This window comes from Vipera berus (assembly GCF_964194415.1).
Source record: "Vipera berus genome assembly, chromosome: 1".
In the NCBI taxonomy this organism is placed as follows: domain Eukaryota; kingdom Metazoa; phylum Chordata; class Lepidosauria; order Squamata; family Viperidae; genus Vipera; species Vipera berus.
This window is the reverse complement of record NC_138202.1, coordinates 44,460,120-44,482,415: the sequence shown is the minus strand read 5'-3', so window position 1 is coordinate 44,482,415 and position 22,296 is coordinate 44,460,120. Positions and strand designations below refer to the sequence as shown.

The window sequence follows — 22,296 nt, the reverse complement described above, 5'->3', positions numbered from 1 at the left end:
ATGCAGGTGGCTCATTGGTTGAAAAACTGAATGGGATGCGAATGGGATACGTGCTACATTTTGTCCCATGGTTGGATTAATTTTTATTTATTTATTATTTTATTAGATTTATATACCGCCCTTTCCCGAAGGACTCAGGGCGGTTTACAGGGTATTTAAAAACCAAACCAATACAAAATACAAAAGTTAAAAAACAATTAAAAAAGATTAAATTATCCCTAAAAATAAAAACCCCACTTAAAAATTCTCAGCCTGGGCCGGAGAGCTCAAAGAGCCAGGTCTTCAGGTCCCGGCGGAATGAACGAAGGTCAGGGGCAGTCCTAAGCTCCACAGGCAGCTGGTTCCAGAGGGAAGGCGCACCCTGAGAAGACCCTCCCTGTGTGAGCGCACTGGGCGAAGGGAACTTGATGCTGGCAGCAGGTGTTCCCTCAAATATCCCGGACCCAAGCCATTAAGGGCTTTATAGGTCATCACCAGCACCTTGAATCTCACCCGGAGGGCGACCAGAAGCCAATGCAGCTCACGGAGTAGAGGTGTTACATGGGAGTATCGGAAAACCCCCATCACAACTCGCGCGGCCGCATTCTGCACCAGCTGAAGCCTCCGAGTGGTCCTCAAGGGCAACCCCATGTAGACAGCGTTGCAGTAGTCTAAACGGGAGGTCACGAGTGCATGAGTGACTGTGCGTAGGGCATATAGGTCCAGGTAGGGTCACAACTGGCGCACCAGGCGAACCTGGGCAAAAGCCCCCCTGGTCACGGTTCCTATATAGTCTTCAAAATTGAGCCGTGAATCCAGGAGGCACCCCCCATCGTTAGAGGTGGAATAGTCTGGTTAACCCGAGATGCCGATACGCACAGCCACTCAGTCTTGGCAGGATTGAGACGAAGCCTGTTTCTCCCCATCCAGACCTGGACCGCCTCCAAGCAACGGGACATCACGGAGAGGGCATCGCTGGGTTGGTTCGGGGTGGAGAAAAAAAGTTGGGTATCATCAGCATACTGCCTGGAACCAGCCTCGTGTCCCCTCCCAGGCCGCATAAACCAGCCAGGAGGGCCACTGATCCAACAAACAGGTGGTGGAGCTCAGCCTCCCCATGATCCTGTCCACATCATCAGTGGAAACAGGATCGAACTCAGTCCAGATAACATGCTCAAGACCGTCCGATTCCTCCACGTCAGACTCCGCCCAGTCAGAGTCCAAGCCAGCCCGGATCTGAGTGATTTTGTCCGTCAGATGATGACTAAACTCCTCGGCCCATCCCTGTAAGGGATCCTCCCTCACCTCCTGGTTAAGAAGGGAGCGAGTCACCCTAAACAGGGCGGCCGGGCAATTATCTGCGGATGCGATGAGAGCAGCGAAGTAATTAGCCCTCGCCGTCCTCATTGCAGCAAGATAAGACCTTATAAAGGTTCTTAGCCGCAATCGGTCAGATTCAGAACGGCTGGACCTCCAACCGCTCTCTAGACCCCGTCTCCGATGCTTCATCTCCCGGAGCTCCGCAGAAAACCATGGAGCCCAACGGGATCTGCGCTGGGTCAGAGGTCGCAAGGGTACGACACAGTTGAGTGCCTCAGTGGCCACCTTTTCCCAGGCATCCACCAAGGCATCAACTGGGCTATGAGTGAGGGCGATGGGTATAGACCCAAGCGCCATCTGGAACCGTTCAGGGTCCATTAGGCGCCTGGGGCGGAACCATCTAGTTGGTTCCGCCGCCCAGCAGCGGGGGTTGGCATGACGGAAGACCAGCCACAGGAGATGATGGTCGGACCATGACAGGGGAGTAATAACCGGTAAACCCCCTCCCAAATCATCCAACCATTGTCCAGACAGGAACACCAGGTCGAGAGTGTGACCCCCCACATGATAGTTATGTACTTATAATAACTAGCTTTTTCAATTTCCACAATCAGCTCAGGACAATACAAACAACCCTGTCAATGATTTTTCATTGGAGAGTATAAATATGAAGTAGAATCTTGCTAGATTTATATTATAATCACTACACGGGTAATATCTCTAGGCAATACTTACTTAATTTCAATGAAATTGCTCTTGCTAAAGTTAAGAATACTTTTATTTCTATTTCTCTGCTTGTTTTTCATATTATCTGTTCCTAGACTGTAACCTTGCTATTCCAGGCCATCTAAGTGTAATCTCTCAGGTATTTATAGCACAATCCGTTCTTAGTGAAGAATCTTCACAGCTTTTGCTACATGCTCTATGTGGGCACATTTGTAGAGATATTTTTTTTAATTTCCACAATCCAGTTTTGTTTATGTGAATGCTTTATTTATTTATTCAATTTTTATAGCTGACCAGCTCAATCCAATTGACTCTGGGCAACGAACAATGTCAAAACTCAATGCTAATGCTGGAGAAGCCGTTGTGCATAAAGATGATAGCGGAATTTTACATCACTGACTGAATACCCGCTTTGCTTTGTATATAAAAGGTCAGATTCACATTCTTGCTGCTTTCAGTCAAAAATAATTGTGTGACAGGTAACAAGATTGCTCTTTGTTCAATTCATTTGAATAACTGCTTCCAACCACAGCAGACAATAGTAATAGTAACAGGGTAAATGTAAAACTGAATCTGACCTACTACAATTTAGTTTTTAACCCTCTTATATTCCAACAGACACCTTTCCTACCTCTCGAAGTTCAAGTCTCTGTGCCACAGCTTCCAGACTTTCCTGCCCAGTGCTTTCCACCGATAGTGTGAACTCCACAAACTCATTGTTAAGTAGATGAATACGGGCTACCAAACAGCTCTTGCTAGATACTGTATAGCGTCGAGTTCGTTTCAACTTCAGCCCAAAAGGTAGAGGCATTTCTTCCTTCACTCATTCACAAAAAATCACAGAAAACCATCCGGCAATATTTTCTCTTCTATTAAGAGTTTCAGATGATCATCCAGCAGCGGCAGCAGCCGCCATTAAAAACTGGCAGGTTTTCTTCCAAGTTCTGAATAAAGGAAGCATCCACAAAAATTCTGAAAGAAAGGGGAGGAAACTGAGTTAATTAAAACAAGACTCGGAGGTATTTTCACATTTTAATAGCTTATAAGACTAATTTACACCAGTCACATATTATTCACTATAGTATAATTATTTTTATATAATATTCCCCAACTACTTAATTAGCACCTTCATAAGCTTTCCCTAACAATCTTAACAATCTTCATTTTACACAAATAACAAAAAAGAGAAAACAGATTAAATATGAAACCCCATCTCATAAAGTCATGGTTTAGATAAACTTTGAACCAAGATCTTCCCACCTCATGTTATGAACAAGTCTCTCACATTTTTCTGGGATATAATGTTACTATAATTTTTGTAACAATTCATTGTTAGAGAAGTAAACGTTTTATAATCAAATTTATAAGCAATTTGCTAATCAAATCTAAGTAGAAATTACATGTTTATATAATACAAAACCTTTGAGTCTGTTTGTTTGTACTGTTCAGCTGGGTAAATTTGGAAGTTATAGGGCAACAATGATTGAAGCAAGATAACTCAAATGAACTAACTTATGGAATTCCAAGGTTCATGACTCCTACAGAAATGAAATTTGGGAAAGTTGTGGCTGCTTTGGCACCACAGTGCCATCAGACTACATTTCTCAGAAACCCATAGATTGTGTGGCACAAGGGAAAATGGGAGGGCTGTATCCCTGCCTTCTTTCCTGCCTTCCTAGTTTTTGCATCCAGTCAACTGGTGGCAATTGGCTGCTTTGGAACTGAGGTTGAAATCTGAAATCTCTGAATGGGTGAGTCCTCTTTCTCTCTGTAGGGAGACGGCCCTTGGGGACAGACCCGGTTAGGGAGCAGCGTTAGTTTTTCTCATGCTTCATGACTCCCTTTGTTCCCCTTTCCCCCAGCAAAGTGGCATACAGTTCCGTGGGTCAGTAAAGGATGAGGAGGAGGTCTGATTTTTTACACTCCCTGCTGCTTCTCACAAGCAACATCAATGGAGAAGCTAGCAGAAAGGTGATAATTGCTCACACTCCCACTCCTTTTTGCCTGCCCATGGTCATTCTGTTTCTCTGTTTAGGTAAGGAAATATCTATGAAAGGTTATCCGATGGGTCATAGATTGTTTAACAGAAATATAAAACACTTCAGTATTTTATTTATTTATTTATTTGTTTCGATTTATATACCGCCCTTTTCCCGAGGGACTCAGGGCGGTTTACAGGGCAAATTAAAACAGTACAATATATACAGGTTAAAATTAAATTAAATTAAATAGCCCCAAAATAATTAAAAATTAAAACCTTAACCCAAAACCCTCAGTCCAGGCCGGCAAGCTTGAATAGCCAAGTTTTATATATATATAGGTAAATGTAAAGGTTCCCCCACACATGCGTGCTAGTCGTTTCCGACTCTAGGGACTGGTGCTCATCTCCGATTCAAAGCCGAAGAGCCAGCGCTTGTCCGAGGACGTTTCCATGGTCATGTGGCCGGCATGACTAGACACCAAAGGCGCACGGAACGCTGTTACCTTCCCACCGTAGTGGTCCCTATTTTTCTACCTGCATTTTTACATGCTTTTGAACTGCTAGGTTGGCAGAAGCTGGGACGAGTAACAGGCGCTCACTCTGCTACGCGGCACTCGGGATTCAACCCGCCAAACTGCCGACCTTCTGGTCAACAAGCTCAGCGTCCTAACCCACTGAGCCACCGCGTCCCTTTATATACACACACACACACACACACACACACACACACATATATATATCTTTATGTATAAAGCATTTAATATAGTATTGTGGGTTATCAACTCCATGAAGCTTCCAAACTCATATCCTATAGTATTTGTATTGAGGAGGCTGCCACAAAGAAGAGGGAGTCAAGCTATTCTCCAAAGCACCTGAAAGCAGGACAAGAAGCAATGGATGGAAACTAGTCAAGGAGAGAAGCAACCTAGAACTAAGGAGAAACTTCCTGACAGTTAGAAAAATTAGCCAGTGGAACAACCTGCCTCCAGAAGTGGTGAATGCTCCAACACTAGAAGTTTTTAAGAAGAGACTGGACAGCCATTTGCCTGAAATGGCATAGGGTTTCCTGCCTGAGCAGGGGGTTGGACTAGATGACCTCCAAGTTCCCTTCCAACTTATTATTATTATTATTATTATTATTATTATTATTATTATTATTATTATTATTATTATTATTATTATTATTATTATTATTATATGGTGATAAAATTTTCTATATATTTTCAATTGAAGAACAAAATAAATAGTGGATAAAACTTATTCAGGCTTCACATACCAAAAAAAAAGTAAGAAAATACGCCATCCTCTCAAAAAATGTGAAAAAAGAATCCACATCTGGACAGATGCTCCAACTTTGCATATTTCAATGGTCTCACTACATTATTACCCAGTTCCTATTGTCCTTACCTGCTCATTTTTAAAAAAACATGTACTCCAGGCTTCCTGAAGTATTTTATACAGTATAATGTGATGTGGCAACTTTCAAAATCACTCTGGAAAGCCCTGTGCTTCGGAAGGACAGAGATCTGTCCATTCTTGTCTGTTCTGTATATGTATCTAATGTACATTTGGTTTAAAAAACAAGAAATAAACCAAAATGTATAAGATGAAGTAGGCTAAATGGAAACCTCCCATTGATCCCAACATCTAAGGACATTTATTATTTCCATAATATTTCATGATGGTTAATTTATTTATTGCATTTTATATGTCTGCCCAACTCAACATGATTCTGGACAGCAAACAAAAATTATCAACAAGCACAAAATAAAGTAACTGATATGTTAAAAGAAACCTGCTGAAACAATAAAATAGTAAACATAACTATAATTTGCTATAGTTTATTCAGCTAGGAATACTGCTCCTGACGCAAAAGCCTGGGGAAACAGCCAGATCTTATGGCTTTTCTAAAAGCTTCAAGGATTGCAGCCACCTGTATCAAGATACTATTCCAAAAGCAGGGACATTCAGTAGAGGCCACAGAAAAGCCATGTTTTCAAAATTCCAAACAACCACATTGTTTCAATGGTTCATTCTCTCAATAAAAAGTGGAATAGATTTGAACGTGCTATCCTTGGCTTACAATTTCTCAGCCTTCTTCTCCATTATAAAAATATTGTCAGTTATGGTGAAAAGGAGACCACGATATTTATCAACCTTGTCTGGTTTTCAGAACATTTTCATCAAGGCAAAGAAATCTGCAATCAGTTTGAACAATCAGGATGTGCCTGTACCGTATTTTCCAGCGTATAAGACGACCCGGCGTATAAGACGACCCCCTACTTTTAAGAAGATTTTCAAGGTTTTGTCTTATACGCCGGAAAACACTTACATGCCCTGCCCGTCGCAGAGGAGGCGAAGGCCCGACTGGCCCCGCCGGCCCTCCCGCTGCTCCCGTGCTTCTGCTGGCCCCCGAGGCGCAGCGTTTCCCAGGCGGCAGGCAGCGCCGGAGGGCAGCCGCCACCCCGCCACGGCCGGCGCCCCTCCTGCTTCTCCCCCCCAGGCCTTGAACTTCTCCCATTGGGTGCAGGGCGGGGCAGCTCCGCCCGCAGCCTCTTTTTTAGAACTCGTGCGCTTCCCTCTCACCGTCGGCCAAGGCGCGCTCGGCCCGGGCTCCCGGTCCCTCTTCCCAGCCGGCTTCCCGCCCTGCCCCTCATGGAGCTGGACTGGGCGTGCATTGGAGTTGCAGCGCATTGGAGTAAGCGCCGGCAGAGGCTGCTCTTTGGTCACCCGCCGGGAAACTTGCCAAACCGGAAGAGCGACTGCCGCGCCCACGCCCCTCCTGGGATGCCGCGCCTGCCTGCCTCTTAAAGTGCCCACCCTGCATCCCTCTGCCCAAGGCAAAGGCGGCTGATGAGGACACCGACCTCGCTCCACGGGCGGCGGGAAGAGCTGCCATGTCTGGGGACTCCTCCTCCTCCTTCCCCCCTCCCACCGCCCTCTCGCCTCACGAAACGGCCTCTTAGTCCGGCGCGCAGCTCCGATCCCGGCTGCCTGCTGGCTCGTCTCGGTTGCGCTGATGCGCCCGAGCGGCTGCTTCTCCCTCCTCGGCGGCTCGCACTCCTAGTTGCAGCGCATTGGAGTAACCGCCGGCAGAGGCTGCTCTTCGGTCACCCGCCGGGAAACTTGCCAAACCGGGAGAGCGACTGCCGCGCCCACGCCCCGCCTGGGACGCCATGCCTGCCTGCCTCTTAAAGTGCCCACCCTGCATCCCTCTGGCCAAGGCAAAGGCGGCTGATGAGGACACCGACCTCGCTCCACGGGCAGCGGGAAGAGCTGCCACGTCTGGGGACTCCTCCTCCTTCCCCCCTCCCGCAGCCCTCTCGCCTCACGAAACGGCCTCTTAGTCCGGCGCGCAGCTCCGATCCCGGCCACCAGGCTGGCTCGTCTCCGACAGCACCGCCCGGCGGAAGCGCATCCCCGCGGGGGGGAGAGCGGTGCTGGTGACAGGTGAGTCCGGCGGGCGCAAGGCCCTCCCCTCGGGCCAAGAGCCAACGGGCAGTGCCACCTTCGCGTGGGGAGAGCCGCCCGACGCTCCCGCCCAGCCGTGTCCCGGAGCCGCGCCGGAGTTTTTTTCCGGCGTATAAGACGACCCAGCGTATAAGACGACCCCCCAACTTTTGAGAAGATTTTCAGGGGTTAAAAAGTCGTCTTATACGCCGGAAAATACGGTATTTCCTGTAAGAGGTACAGTATTATAATGGTTTCCTCATTTCCCCAGGGCCGTTCCAGTTGTGATGATGGGAAAGGGTATGGAAAGACTGAACACAAGACCCTGCTTCATGGGATTTCTTAGAGCTTTACCCTCTTCCTACTTTTAAAAAAATCTCTACATGAAGCCACTGAGCGAAGTCACCTTTAGACATAGGACAAGGCATCACCAGTACATTGACTATAGTCAATTATACATATCTGCCTCAGATCAGCCAAGTAATGTGGTTGAGGTTTTCTTCCTGATGTCTGGAGGCTCTGGGAATCTGGATGAGCAGTTTTTGAGCCTTCCTGGACTCACAGTCCTACCGAAACTCAGAGTTTCTTCTTGAGAAACTATTGTGCTGCTTTCTAGAGGTTAGACAACTGTAATACAGTACACTCTACACACTGAGTTGCCCTTGAAGAGAATTTGGAAGGTACAACTAGTCCAGAATGCAGTAACACGGGCAGTTTTGGGAGTTTCACAATACGCTTGTGTACTACTCTGCTCTGTGAGCTGCAGTGGCTCCCAGAAGGCTTTTGGGTGTAGTTTTAGGGGCTGATGATCATCCATAAAGCCCTACATAGCAGAGGGCCACATTACCTGTGGGATTGCTTGTTTCAATCATCTCTGCTCATAACAACAAAACTAGCAGAGTGGCCATGCACCAGAGCTTGTCTATTCAGCAGTGACATATTATGAGGCCTAGGAATCGTGTTTCTCTGCCACAACATCTGTCCTTTGAACAATGTCAGCCTAGAAATTGAGAATGGTCTTGACCCTGTTGGTCCTTCATAAGGCATTAAAGACCTAACTGTTTCTTCAGGATTTTGAATTGGAAGATTAAGCAGGGTTGAGAATTTGTGAGTTCCAGTATTTGGATTAGACATGGGATGATTTTAGTCCTTGTATATGTTTATTCTAGATATTCATTTGGTGGAGCAGTGGGCTAATGCCTCCTTAAGTAACACCAGCTGCCTGCAATTAGTGCAGGTTCGCGTCCCACCAGGCTCAAGGTTGACTCAGCCTTCCATCCTTCCAAGGTAGGTAAAATAAGGACCCAGATTGTTGGGGGCAATTAAGCTGACTTTGTAATAATGCCGCTTGGGGTGTGTGTGAAAGCCCTAATAAGCAGGCATATACATAGAATGAAGGCTACTGCTAAGCTTGTAAGCCGCCCTGAGTCTTTGGAGAAGGGCGGGATATAAATGGAATTAAAATAAAATAAAAATAAAATAAATAATGTGTTATTTGGTTTTCATCGTCTAGAGTCACTGTGATATGGGCAGCTATATGAATTGTTTAAATCAGTCAATAAAAATATGTTTAGCTGAAGTTTAGTAAGGTCATTACTCAAGAAAGTCCAGTTTCTTAACTAGGTAAGGAAAAGCAAGTAGAAGAAAGTTTGGGAGATTTATTGTATCTTAAGATATTCTGGGTTGTTTGTTTGTTTGTTTATGATAAATGGAGCAAAATCTGGCACAGACTTGTAGGAAAAGTAAGATGCAAGCAACCCAAGAAGGAAATGGGGATTCTTTCCCCACCTCCCCCTAATTCCCTTAATTTTATACCAGCAATTATATTAACACTTTTAATATGCTGATTGTTACATAACAGGCAATCATGCAATAGGTACAGCATGTCTCTTTGTATTATGGTGGCTAATTGACCAGGTTGTCTTGGTTGAAACTGATTTTCTAGATCCATTTCAAACCACTTGCAGACTTAGCAAGAAACTTAATAGTAACTGGTGTAGTCATCCTGTGAACTGTGTCAGGAAAAGAACAGGCTGAGTGTGACTCTGCTGATCCTCTTGAACCTGTCAGCAGCTTTTAATACCACTGACCATGATATCCTCCTGGCCTGGCTGTTTGAATTAGGATGCAGAAGCTTTATTTATTTATTCCATTCTATGGCTGCCCATCTCAACCTATGACTCTGGTGTTACTCCTACTTGGATGGTCATTTCCAGAAGAAGGTATTGGGAGGTTATTCTTCTGACTCATAGCGTTTGGGCTTTGGAGTCCCTTATGGACCCATGTTATCTTCTATGCTTTTTAACATCTATATGAAGCTGCTGGAAGTGGTTATCCGGAGATGTGAGCTGAGATGTTGTAATATTCAGTAAATAATAATAATAATAATAATAATAATAATAATAATAATAATAATAATAATAATAATAATAATAATAATAATAATAATAATAATAATAATTGGAAGGGACCTTGGAGGTCATCTAGTCCAACCCCCTGCTCAGGCAGGAAACCCTATACCACTTCAGACAAATGGCTGTCCAGTCTCTTCTTAAAAACTTCCAGGTTTGTGGCATTCACCACTTCTGGAGGCAGGTTGTTCCACTGGTTAATTGTTCTAACTGTCAGGAAGTTTCTCCTTAGTTCTAGGTTGCTTCTCTCCTTTGGAGAATAGGCTGACTCTCTCTTCTTTGTGGTAGCCCCTTAGATATTGGAAAACTGCTATCATGTCACCCCTAGCCCCTACTTTTCATTAAACAAACATAACCAATCCCTGCAACCGTTCTACATATGTTTTATTCTCCAGGCCATTAATCATCTTTTTGCTCTTCTCTTACTTGGAAAAAGATAGTCTTGCAATAGTTGTTCATGTTCAATTTCTCAACTGGATTATTACAATGCATTAAAAGAGGCTGTTTCTGAATATTCTCCAGAAACTTCAGTTGGTTCAAAGTAAAGTAGCTTACATGCTCACTGAAATTGGCTGATATGCACCTATTATGCCAGTACTTCGCCACCTACACTGCTTGCCAGTTTGTTCTGGGCCCAATTCAAAGTGCTATTGTTCATCTTTAAAACCATAAAAGTCTTGAGACCAGATTGTCTGAAGGAGCACTTTCTCCTATAAGTAGATACCTGAACCTTAAGATTTTCTATTGAGGTCTTTTTTTTAGATACCACCCAAGGGAGGTGAGATGTGCTTCTACAAAAGAGAGAGCTTCAGTAATAAATAAACACCAGGAAAATCTTGTATTAGAAAGATTTATTATAAATATTTACTAGCACCAATCTATAATAAATAAAATCATAGCAATTCAGCAATAGATGATGAACAGGTTGCACATATTTCAATAAATAAACTACACAGAAAAATACACCATTAATTCTCTATGACCCTAGACATTACAACTTAAAGAATATTCACACTAGGATATTGTTCAATGTGGTTCACAGATAATCCTATGTCAAAATATAATGTCTTCATTAAGGAATTGACTGCCTTCACAAGAATCACTAAGCCATAACATGTTTATTATAAACTATAAGACTATACATACACACACATACTGAAACAACATAGCACATAAAAACCAACAAAAATATTCCCAGTACTCTATAAAGCAACACATCACTCATATCCAGCAAACAATTTTTGTGAGCTTCAACCACATATTATCTAGTACTTATAGGACAAGCCATGTCTTCAAGGCTTATTGGAAGGCTAGGAGTTGGGGCTTGCTGATTCTGAGACAAAAGGGTGTTCCAAAGGTGAGGGACTACTAGTGAGAAGGCATCTTACCTAGGTCCCATTGGATGCAACAAGTTTATATTTACCGTATATAATGTGTGTGCACACAAAGATCCAACCATTGGCAGGCCAGAGATCTCACTTGATCTTTGATGCTATATCAGAGGCCATACTCCCAAAAGTACTGATGGACAAAATTAAATTAAACGTATATTTAATTGCATTAAATAATAGTTATGTATTCATTAATATTGATTATAATTGAACCTTTGTTAAAATAAGTAAATGTTATTATCCCATGTATTTGTTCATTTTTATCCCTAACGTAAGAACTTCTGGAGGACCCTATGTGCCATATCCAAGTCTTTGGGGGGGGTTCCAATTGTGCACCTCTATACTAAACTGTTCAGGTTAATGTAATGTAATTACTATTATATTAGGGGACGCGGTGGCTCAGTGGGTTAGGACGCTGAGCTTGTCGATCAGATGGTCGGCAGTTTGGCGGGTCGAATCCCGAGTGCTGCGTAACAGAGTGAGCGCCTGTTACTCGTCCCAGTTTCTGCCAACCTAGCAGTTCGAAAGCACGTAAAAATGCAAGTAGAAAAATAGGGACCACTGCGGTGGGAAGGTAACAGCGTTCCGTGTGCCTTTGGCATCTAGTCATGCCGGCCACATGACCACGGAAGACGTCCTCGGACAAATGCTGGCTCTTCGGCTTTGAAACGGAGATGAGCACCGGCCCCTAGAGTCGGAAACGACTAGCACGCATGTGCGGGGGAACCTTTACCTTTACCTTATACTAAACTGTTCAGGTTAATGTAATGTAATTACTATTATATTACTGTTCTGGTAATGTAAATAGCCTACATTATAGCTAGTGTGATAAATAATAATAATAATAATAATAATAATAATAATAATAATAATAATAATAATAATAAGAAGAAGAAGAAGAAGAAGAAGAAGAAGAAGAAGAAGAAGAAGAAGAAGAAGAAGAAGAAGAAGAAGAAGTTGGAAGGGAACTTGGAGGTCATCTAGTCCAACCCCCTGCTCAGGCAGGAAACCCTATACCATTTCAGACAAATGGCTGTCCAGTCTCTTCTTAAAAACTTCCAGTGTTGGAGCATTCACCACTTCTGGAGGCAGGTTGTTCCACTGGTTAATTGTTCTAACTGTCAGGAAGTTTCTCCTTAGTTCTAGGTTGCTTCTCTCCTTGACTAGTTTCCATCCATTGCTTCTTGTCCTGCCTTCAGGTGCTTTGGATAATAGCTTGACTCCCTCTTCTTTGTGGCAGCCCCTGAGATATTGGAACACTGCTATCATGTCACCCCTCACCCTTCTCTTTGTTAAACTACACATACCCAATTCCAGCAACCGTTCCCTATATGTTTTAGCCTCCAGTCCCCCAATCAACTTTGTTGCTCTTCTCTGTACCCTTTCTAGAGTCTCGACATCTTTTTTACATCGTGGTGACCAAAACTGGATGCAGTATTTCAGGTGTGGCCTTACCAAAGCATTGTAAAGTGGTATTAGTACTTCACTTGATCTTGATTCTATCCCTCTGTTAATGCAGCCTAGCACTGTGTTGGCTTTTTTGGCAGCTGCAGCACACTGCTGGCTCATTTTAACTATTAATGTTATACTAAACCTGAAAACATAAGCTAGAAATTGCATTTTATTCATGAAGTAGTAACATGTGCTACTACGTTACTTCTGTAATTCACCTCATTCAATCCAGGGCAACTACATTTATGACCATTATAGAGCAAATTATTTTAAGGAAGTGAAATTTAGTGCTTTCAATCATGGGACATATTTGCAACTATCACAGCTTTCCTTACAGTATTCATGAGAGAAAGTTAATTTCCAAAGAGAAGAAGCAATAAAAATATATGACAGCTTGCAAGTAGAAAATATACTTGAAGTTCAAATGTCTTCAACAGACAACAAACAAGCTGGACTGCTCATAAGTATTTCAAGGACATCATCAGGATGAATCTCACACCTGATTAACAGGTCAGGATGAACATTTTTCAGTTGCATTCCATCTAGGTAATTCCATGAATGCAACTGAAAAAAAATTCATCCTGACCTGTTAATCAGGTGTGAGATTCATCTTGATGATGTCACTGGAGTACATATGAGCAGTCCAACTTGTTTGTTGTCTATAGTCTGAGAAGAGAGTTTGGTGCTCCACTGCTGAATCTCAATCCTTTGTGAACACTACTAATGCTATTACTAGGGAAAGTTACATTTTTTATCTCATTAAAGGAAACATTAATAATTTTTAGAGTGTTGTCCTCTGTTTACTTCTTATTCAAGATGAGCAAAGCTCAATTCAAGATGATCCATATTCATATCCATGCCAACTATCAGACGCTCCAATACTAACCTTAGAAGTATTATAGTTGGACATAGAAACTATAGTCCTCCAGCTCTGTTCCTATTACTATGTTAAAAAACTCACCATGTTCATCTTTTAAACTTCTGTCATTCCCAATCATATTTCTTTTCAACTTCATTACAGCACAAAGCTATATATTCTGCCCAGATGCAAGTACCATATTGCAACATTCTACAAGACTTTCTTAATTATATATTGAATAAGCTATCTCATAAATACCCTTGAAGTTTGACATTTCACCATACTTCTCTAACCACATATACAAATATTAATTAATGCATGAAATTCTAAGGCTTCAATTTTTCCTTATACCATACTACATATTCTAAAAAATACTTTTAGCTCTAATATTCTCATTTAGAAACATTAAGCACATGCTTAAGGCTATAGTTGTATCCACATTTAATGTGACATTTCAATTACTGGGCCTCACTTTTGAATGAGTATGGACAAGATCTGTCTTCACCTCTCTTTCACTGAATTCAATGTATTGGTATACAACACTTACTTTTGGCTGGATTGTGCACTATGTTTCATATTATATCAGATTCATTCTTTATTAAACTGTTTTTGTATAAACATGCCAACATTTGACTTAGAAATATTCCTGACAATGAATCCTATTTTTACACTTCAGAAAAATCAGGGGGTAGAACATTTTAGAATATATCTTCCTAATCATTGTAACTTTCCAAAAATGAGCCACAGAGAATGCAGTCATATTACAGCAAGTCAATTAGAAAATGCCAGCGGATGGGTGGAGAAGGTATCATGCTTCAATCCTATTCAACAAGTTTCCACGCTAGCCAAGCACAATTCTTGCTAACACAGCACAACCAGTTTTGTTTAGCAGCTGTTATTTTCTGCTACCAGCTGCTGTCATGTTAGACCTTGCCATATTCGCCTATTTCAAATATTCTCCATTCTGCATAAAATAGACATATTAGTAAATCCAATGTTTGTTAAAACAGACATACTGGTAAATCCAATAAAACGTATGTTGAAATCATAGCAGTCCTAAAACTGTTTACATGGATCTATTTATTTTATCCTATTTGTTTTAATACGCAAAGTATAACCAGCAATGTTTCCAATCTAACTTATTTATCTTCAGATTGAATTGAATAAGGATTCCATAGACTAATAAAACAAGTGGGAAGTATCATATATGAACAGGAAAATGATAAATCCCCCTTCAGCTTAATTTTTCTTTCAAAAAATAAAACGTGGTGGAAATATATAAATATTCATTCTACTACAAAAGCAAGAGAACTAGAGAACATGTTAGTGTTATTTTGTTAAGAATGGGAGGTGCCAATATAGAATATGGTCTCAAACCATTTTTATCTTAATCCACAAATCAAATGCACTCTATAAAACACTGAAGATTAGTTTGTTTTTTTCCTTTTACTGGTGCTTAGCATTAGAATCAACAATGAGAGACTACTGGAAATGCAAAGCACTCTAACTGCCTGGCAAATCTCTGCGTACATAACTAAGAATAGTTTTCTATACAAAGATGCTTCATTTCTTTGCTGTCGTTTGTGAGATTTACTATGCAGATGAGGAGACAAACCTATTTGGGAAAAGATTCCCGCAGTTTAGTCAGAATCAACCAGATAAGAGATCAAAAGGGTTAAAAAGGCAGTGAGAAAGGAAAAGGTAAGGGAAAAAAGTGAACCATATTTCATTTACTTACAGAGCAGGTCGCAAAGCACTTTGCCATCCAAGACTGATTTTTACTGCGAAGTAACTTCCTTCCCTGCCCTCTCCTAATTATGTCAAGAAGAGAATCCACTTGCCGTTTATTCTTTACTGCAACCTTTCCGGAGTCTGAATGGGGACTTTTCCAAAGTGAGTGAAGAAACTACGAATCCTACTTTGGAAACGTTACCATCTTAAAATAAAACATCCCAAGGCAATCCCCCCCGTAGCCTTTGCCCAGCACCACCGTCGCCACCGGCTGGCTCACTTTACCTGTTGCGAAAACCCAAGGCAAAATAAAAAAAAGGGTCTCCTTTAGCTGCAAAATCCCGGGAGCAGCCCCGGGAGCGCTTCAGAGAAAGCCATTGCACTGGTTATTCCTTCTGGAAGTGGGGTGGGAGGGAGGTCGGTCCTGTCTAAGAGAGTCGCCTTCGGGTCTTCTCTCGGGCGCTCAGAGTGCGAACGCGCCTCACTTCCTGCCTCTCAACAACAACAGCAACAACAACAACATCAAAAATTGAGTCTGGATATCCTTTCACTCGGCGAAAAGTTAGGGAAAGGGGAAGGAGAAAGGAGGAGAACCGGCGCGGGTTGCCCCCTTCGCCAGCCAGCTTGTCTTGACAGAGGAAGGCTGCCGGAGCACAAGACGAGCTTTTTTTTTTTTTCTCTTTCTCGGAGCGCTGAAGGTTTTTCCCCTCCCTGCCCCCCCCCCCTCGTCCGCCCTTTCCTTCCTCGTTCCCCTTTCGGAGGCGTTCCCATTGGCTCCAGCCATGCGGAAGGATACGGTGTGGTCATTAAAGCACAGCCCTCTATGTTGGAAGCCCCATTACCTCAGAGGCCTGGAATGCTCGGCAGGGGGAATGTCAGCAATGGGACAGCTGCCGCCGCTGCCCTGGCTGGAAGGAGCGCGGAGGGGGAGGCGGTGGCGGGGGAGCTGGCAGGCAGGCAGGCAGGGCTGAGCGGGAGATGCCGAAGGCACACGTCAGTCCTTAACTTGCCGTTCCTCTTGGTCGTCTGCGCCCGCTGCAGCGAGAACAAAGCCTTTTGCCCGGGAAAACTCGTGCCCCAAGAATTCTGCCCTTTTTTTTACTGGACTCTTTACCATCCCTCTATCGCAGGGGTCTTCAAACTTGGCCCTTTTATGACTTGTGGACTTCAACTCCCAGAATTCCTCAGCCAGCTTTGCTGGCTGAGGAATTCTGGGAGTTGAAGTCCACAAGTCATAAAAGGGCCAAGTTTGAAGACCCCTGCTCTATCGTCAGAGGGTCGTTACGCGAGTTAAAAAAAAAGGACACTGGACGGATGAATAACAAACTACAGGCGTGATTGCAACCGCGTAATGTTTGGTTCTTTACTAGCTTATATTCAGGCAACCGACGATTTCATTGACAAGCGTTCCTGATTGAAGGAAGCACATCATCCAGCCATGCCTGATCAGGACCCATCTGATTTTCCAAACGATGATGCTCCAGAGGGCAAGTGCCATGATAGAATAGATTCTCCTGAGACCCACTAGTACGTAGTTGATACTTCTCTGCATATGGGATTTGGTGTATGCCCTTTCTGCTTGACCAGATAGGATGGGTAAAGTACAGAGTGTCAGTCGGTCCCTGCCCCTCATTGCTATATTTCACACTACGTGCTTCTTTTCTTAGTGCTTTGTGGAGATGTGCATAGGAGTATAATAGCTCTGCTTATCATTTTAGACCAGCATTTGGCTAACTAGATGCTCTGAAGCCCTTGCAAGCAGGAGCTAGAAACCTATCCCTTATCCACCATTGTTCCCTTGAAAGTTGGCATTTGGAAGCATGCTGCTCCTAATTGAGACCTATCCTTCAATTCTCTTTTAAAGCCATGTCACTACATTTTGTGGCAATGAATTCAAGTTAATTCTGCATTACGTGAGGAAGTGTTTTAATTATTCTACATCACCTTCCAATCAGCTTCACTCCATGGCCCTTAATCATAGCCTTTTAAGAAAAAGGAACTTTTTTGTGGACATCCATTGTCACACTAATTGTCAAAAGACTTCTAGCTGTGTCAGTCTGCACATGGGAGGATGCTGACAACTGTATGTTGGCTTGAAAAGCACTGTCTAAATTAGGGATTCTAGCTTAAATAGAACAGGGTCAGCATGTATGAGGAAACAATAGACTTGGTTGTTCTTGTGATATACTCAAGATATAGCCAAACCAACTGGCATTATCCTAACAATTATCAGAGTAGACCATATCTATAAATGGTATTCTGGATGTGACATACCATTAATTGATACAAGGACATTGAAAAATTGGTAATTTTATTATCAATTTTTTTGTGATCCCTAGCATAGAAATTGTCATTTTTATACATCTCCTATACTCTGGGTTGACATCTTCAGGGATTTCTCTTATAAGTCGTCTTGCTATGAGAGGAAAGGGGCAAAAGTACCAAGGTGACTGAAAAAGGAGAGGCTAACTGGAAGTCAAGAGACAAGAAAAGGAGGGAGGCAAGTTTTCATCAATAGGAACATTTTGATTATCTGCTTTCAAATCAATGTTGGCTCTTAATAATCACATAGACTTTGTCCAGATGACCTGTCCCTAACTGGATTTTCCAATACTTCATCCATCACTACTGTAACCAAGTCTATGCACTTTGCTGCTGATGATTCTCTTCCTTTTTTTTTTCCTGGCATCTTTCATAGTGTTAGAAACTTCTCCAGAGAACTAGGTCTTTGCATAATGTATCTGAAGCATGATAATTTCAGCTAGGTTATTTGTGCCTTGACTTAAGAATTCTGGACTGATTTGTTCAATGATCCATTTGTTGGTTTTCTGGTATTCTGACATCTTCTCCAATGCCAAATTTCAAAAATGCCAATACTCTTTCTAGCCTATTTCTCTAAAGTCCAATATTTGTTTCCATGGAGTATTACAGGGAATACTATTGCCTACATTAATCTGATCTTTTTAAGTATAGCTATATCATGGCATCTGAATATATTTTCCAAGGACTTCATGTCTATTTGTGCTAGACTAGTGTTTTTCTTCACTGCCTATTCCTTTACTGTTGATAGTTGAGCCTAAAAGGCAAAAATTATCTACTATTTAGAATTCACAATATCTTTATTCTGAATTCTAAGACTACCTGTTGTCATTAAGTTTCCTTTCTTTATATTTAACAGAATAATATTTAATGTAGTCCCATTTTGTTCACAATTGTCCTTAACTTTTATTTTTACAGCTTGCACATCCTTTGATTTTTTTGGCTATCAAAATAGTGTCATCAGTATAGAACAGATTGTTGACGTTTCTTCCTCTAATTTTAAAACCACACTCATCTCATTCCAATCCAGTTTACCTTAATATATATCCAGCACATATGTTGAATAAATAAGGGAAGAATATTAAGCTTTATAACACTCCTTTGCCAGCTGGAGCCAGTCTGTTACACCATGTTCTGTACATATTGTGGCTTCCTGACCTGTATATAGGTTTCACATGAAGACAATGAGATATACTGGTATTCCTGTTTTTCTGCAGTATTCACATTCCACAGCTTGATGTGATCAACACAATCAAAGGCCTTTCTATAATCGGTGAAACATACACTGACTTGTTTTTGGTATTCTTTGGTGCCTTTCATTCAATCCACAAATTCCAGAATCTGATTTTCAACTGCAGGCATCATAACTTAACAGCATTGGCCTAATTAATTCAGTAGGATTTTATCACTTCCTAGTGCCTGAGAAACGGGAAAGATGGCAAAGAACATATTTTGCATTTATCATAGTCTCCAAGTTTCCTGATGTTTTAAAATCAGTAGCAAAGATAAGTTGCTCCAAAGGAGCAATACTATGGGAAGCAAATCTTGTTTCCCTTCTGGAAGAGGAAAATAAGAAGATGAAGCCACTGTTAAATTGGAATAATGTATGCTTTTGATAGGGAAAATGTAATTATATTTAATGTGTATATAAGTGTGCAGATAGTGCGAAGTAATGTTCTTTCCATTTGTCTGTGATGAAATATAGGACTGCTCTGCGCAGTTTCCTCTCTACTACAACTCAACCATAGACTTTACTTTACTTTACTTTACTTTTATTAAATTTGTATACCGCCCTTCTCCCGAAGGACTCAGGGCGGTGAACAGGGCATATATAAATAGCAAATACAAAAATTAAAAAGGAATTAAACAAGTGCCCAGTTAAAAAATACAATAACAATAAAAAAACCCATTAAAAAAACCCTAACGTCCCCCATCAGGCCAGACCAGCTAGTTCAAACAAGTGGGTCTTCAGACCGCGCCGGAAGGAGCGAAGGTCCGATGCCATCCGGAGCTCAACCGGCAGTTGGTTCCATAGAGCCGGAGCGCCCACAGAGAAGGCCCTCCCCCTGGGGGCCACCAGTCGACATTCCCTGACCGGAGGCACCCTGAGGAGGCCCTCTCTGTGGGAACGCACAGGGCAGAGGGAAGTTGATGCCGGCAGCAGGTGGTCCTCGAGGTACCCCGGACCCATGCCATGTAAGGACTTGAAGATCATAACATATATCTATCCAACCAATTCAAATGTGAGAACCAATGTAAACACCATCATTAACTTAGAAAATAGTCAATCTTTCTTTTGTAATATTTTCAGTCCTGTGTTGCCTAACAGTCCAATCATTTCTCTGGCTTTTTCACTGTTTCTATTAATCTAAGATTTTTTAAAATATAAAAATGTAGTTTTTTCCCCTCAGGCCATCACTCTGGTGAACACCTAATTCTTACAGTACTATCTAATGCCTATGTGTATATATGGTTGTAGCATTATTATTTATCCTTATTATCCTTCTTACTCCCCGCACTTATTAGTATTATGATGATTATCATTATTCTGTTGCTTTGCATGTACACTTAAAGCTTCTGCACCAGAGACAAATTCCTTGTGTGTCTAATCACACTTGGTCAAATAAAGTATTCCATTCAATAATACTTCAATGCCAATTTATACTTGTTTGCTAATTTTTGTGCTACTTCTTGTTCTTCTTGCTTGGATAAGCTTTCTACATGTTATAATAAATATTTTTAGTTTTTAGTCTTTCTTGGCTGTCATGTAAATATCTCATTAAGCAAGCTACTATAACTGTTAATCTGTGGTACATGCTGTAGCCAAGCTTTTCTTTTTATTGTTTTAAATAATACCTCAGCATTTTAAAATAATTTAAACCCCAGTATTTCTTTCAGGGGCTACAACAGCATATTTATATTCTGTTATATGCAATTAAGTTAGAGATGATGATATCAAATATGAAAAACATTTACTGTGATCTAATACATTTCAACCTATTTTTCCTTCCATGATTATAAACAAAGTCTAAAGATTGGAGGAACCAGCACAGGGAACAAGTGTCTGACCAAAATGATCATACACACTGAACTTGTATATATTTACTCAGGACTAAGTCCAATTAGAACCAGTTTGGTGTAGTGATTATGGTCTCTTGATTTGTATCCCAGCATCTTTAACTGATTCACCACCTGCTCTAACTGTACTTAGTCCAATGAGACCCATACATAAATCTAGTCCCAGTGTAGGCACAAAGCCAGCTGATTGGGATTGGGCCAGTTACACTCTTTCTTGGCCCTAGAAAGGAGGCAATGGCAAACTACTTCCAAAAATCTTGCCAAGAATACTGCAGGGACTTGTCTAGGCAGTCACTGGGGATTTGAAGTAACAAAAAAGAAAATAAAAAGTCAATTCATTCAATAAGATTTACTTCCCAAAATGCTGGCAAATAGACAAATGGCTAAGTAAGTGATATAATCTTATATTAACTGTATGAACCAGAGCAAAGAATTGATTAAAACAGATCCCTGTTCAGTTTCTAAAGCTCTAGTTTCATCTCCTTGTCCCTTACCATCTGTAACAGGAAAGACCTCAAATTTCTTCTTCCTGGCAATGGTGAATTAATTCAGTATTGTTGGAGTCAAGCTGCTATCACAAGAGTGAATAGGGTCAATAGTTCATAAAATAAGAGAGCCTTACTCTTTGTTTTTCTCTAAGTTAATATCTGATGGGAGCGCTAGCCACTTGTGGCCAATTAAAAGCAAGAAACTGAAGAATGAAAAAGGACATATCTTTATTCTTCATTCATCCCATTCACCTTCTGGAAGCATTTTTTTTTCTCAAACAGGTTAACGAAGTAAACATTTATCTATAGAATCTACTTTGGTTCTCAGTCATTTGTGCTAAGTGAATAGTGAGACATATCATGGACTATTATGCAAACACAATGGCTTGGATCCAGAGTTACAAAATTGAATTTTTTGTCCTAGTGAAATGTAGTAATTAAAAATAATTTTGAAAGGTACTTTATGTAAACTGAAGTGGCAGACATCATTTTCACTCATCACAGAGTGATGTACATTTGCAGCCATTACCTTAGAAAGTTGAAACATTTAGCAGCAAGAATGTCAGCAATGGAGCAGCTGCTGCTTCGGCTAAAAGGCCATTGCAGAAATATATATGGAGTTTACAATAAATAGCAGCTGATCAGTTTTTCATTATGCTAAGCTTTTTTGATTAAAGTCAGACTTTCCAAAGGCCTTGGTCTTATTTTTAACAGTTCCCAGAAATATTTTAATCTTCTCTTAAATTAGGTTTACTCTCAATATATTCTAAATGGATCAATTTTAAAATGTCTGTAATCTGAAGCAAAAATAATTGTAATTTGTCAGCTGATAACAGTGTAAAGACATCTAGCTGCCCTCTTGCAGATACTTGCAGAGAAAGAAATATGAAGAAAAAAAACAAATGCAGCCACCTTAGGAAAAAAACAAATGTTTTTTATACAATAAGTACATGCCGACTATGTAAACTTCTTGAAAGCACTGACTGGGACAGGTCATAAAGAAAGTCAACATTTCTTTATGATCTGTATCATTGCTACAAGATTATTATACTCAGAATGGATCTTTTGCTCTTTTTGCATTGTTCCTTCCTTAAAATAGTCTTAAGTATTT

At 41.4% G+C, this 22,296-nt stretch overlaps 1 protein-coding gene across 4 annotated transcripts in view; it reads right to left on the bottom strand.

The window, feature by feature from the left end:
* The window catches only part of PTPN21 (protein tyrosine phosphatase non-receptor type 21), a 65,581-nt gene extending 50,045 nt beyond the window's left edge, over positions 1 to 15,536 (bottom strand). For all 4 annotated transcript variants that reach the window (XM_081322101.1, XM_081322102.1, XM_081322103.1 and 1 more), the window contains exons 1-2: positions 15,308 to 15,536; positions 2,657 to 2,997 (exon numbers count right to left, since the gene is read on the bottom strand). In XM_081322101.1, coding sequence (XP_081178227.1) covers positions 2,657 to 2,836 — 180 coding nt within the window. In that variant the 5' untranslated portion in view covers positions 2,837 to 2,997; positions 15,308 to 15,536. The remainder of the gene's footprint in view (positions 1 to 2,656; positions 2,998 to 15,307) is intronic.
* Between the last annotated feature and the right edge of the window lie 6,760 nt (positions 15,537 to 22,296).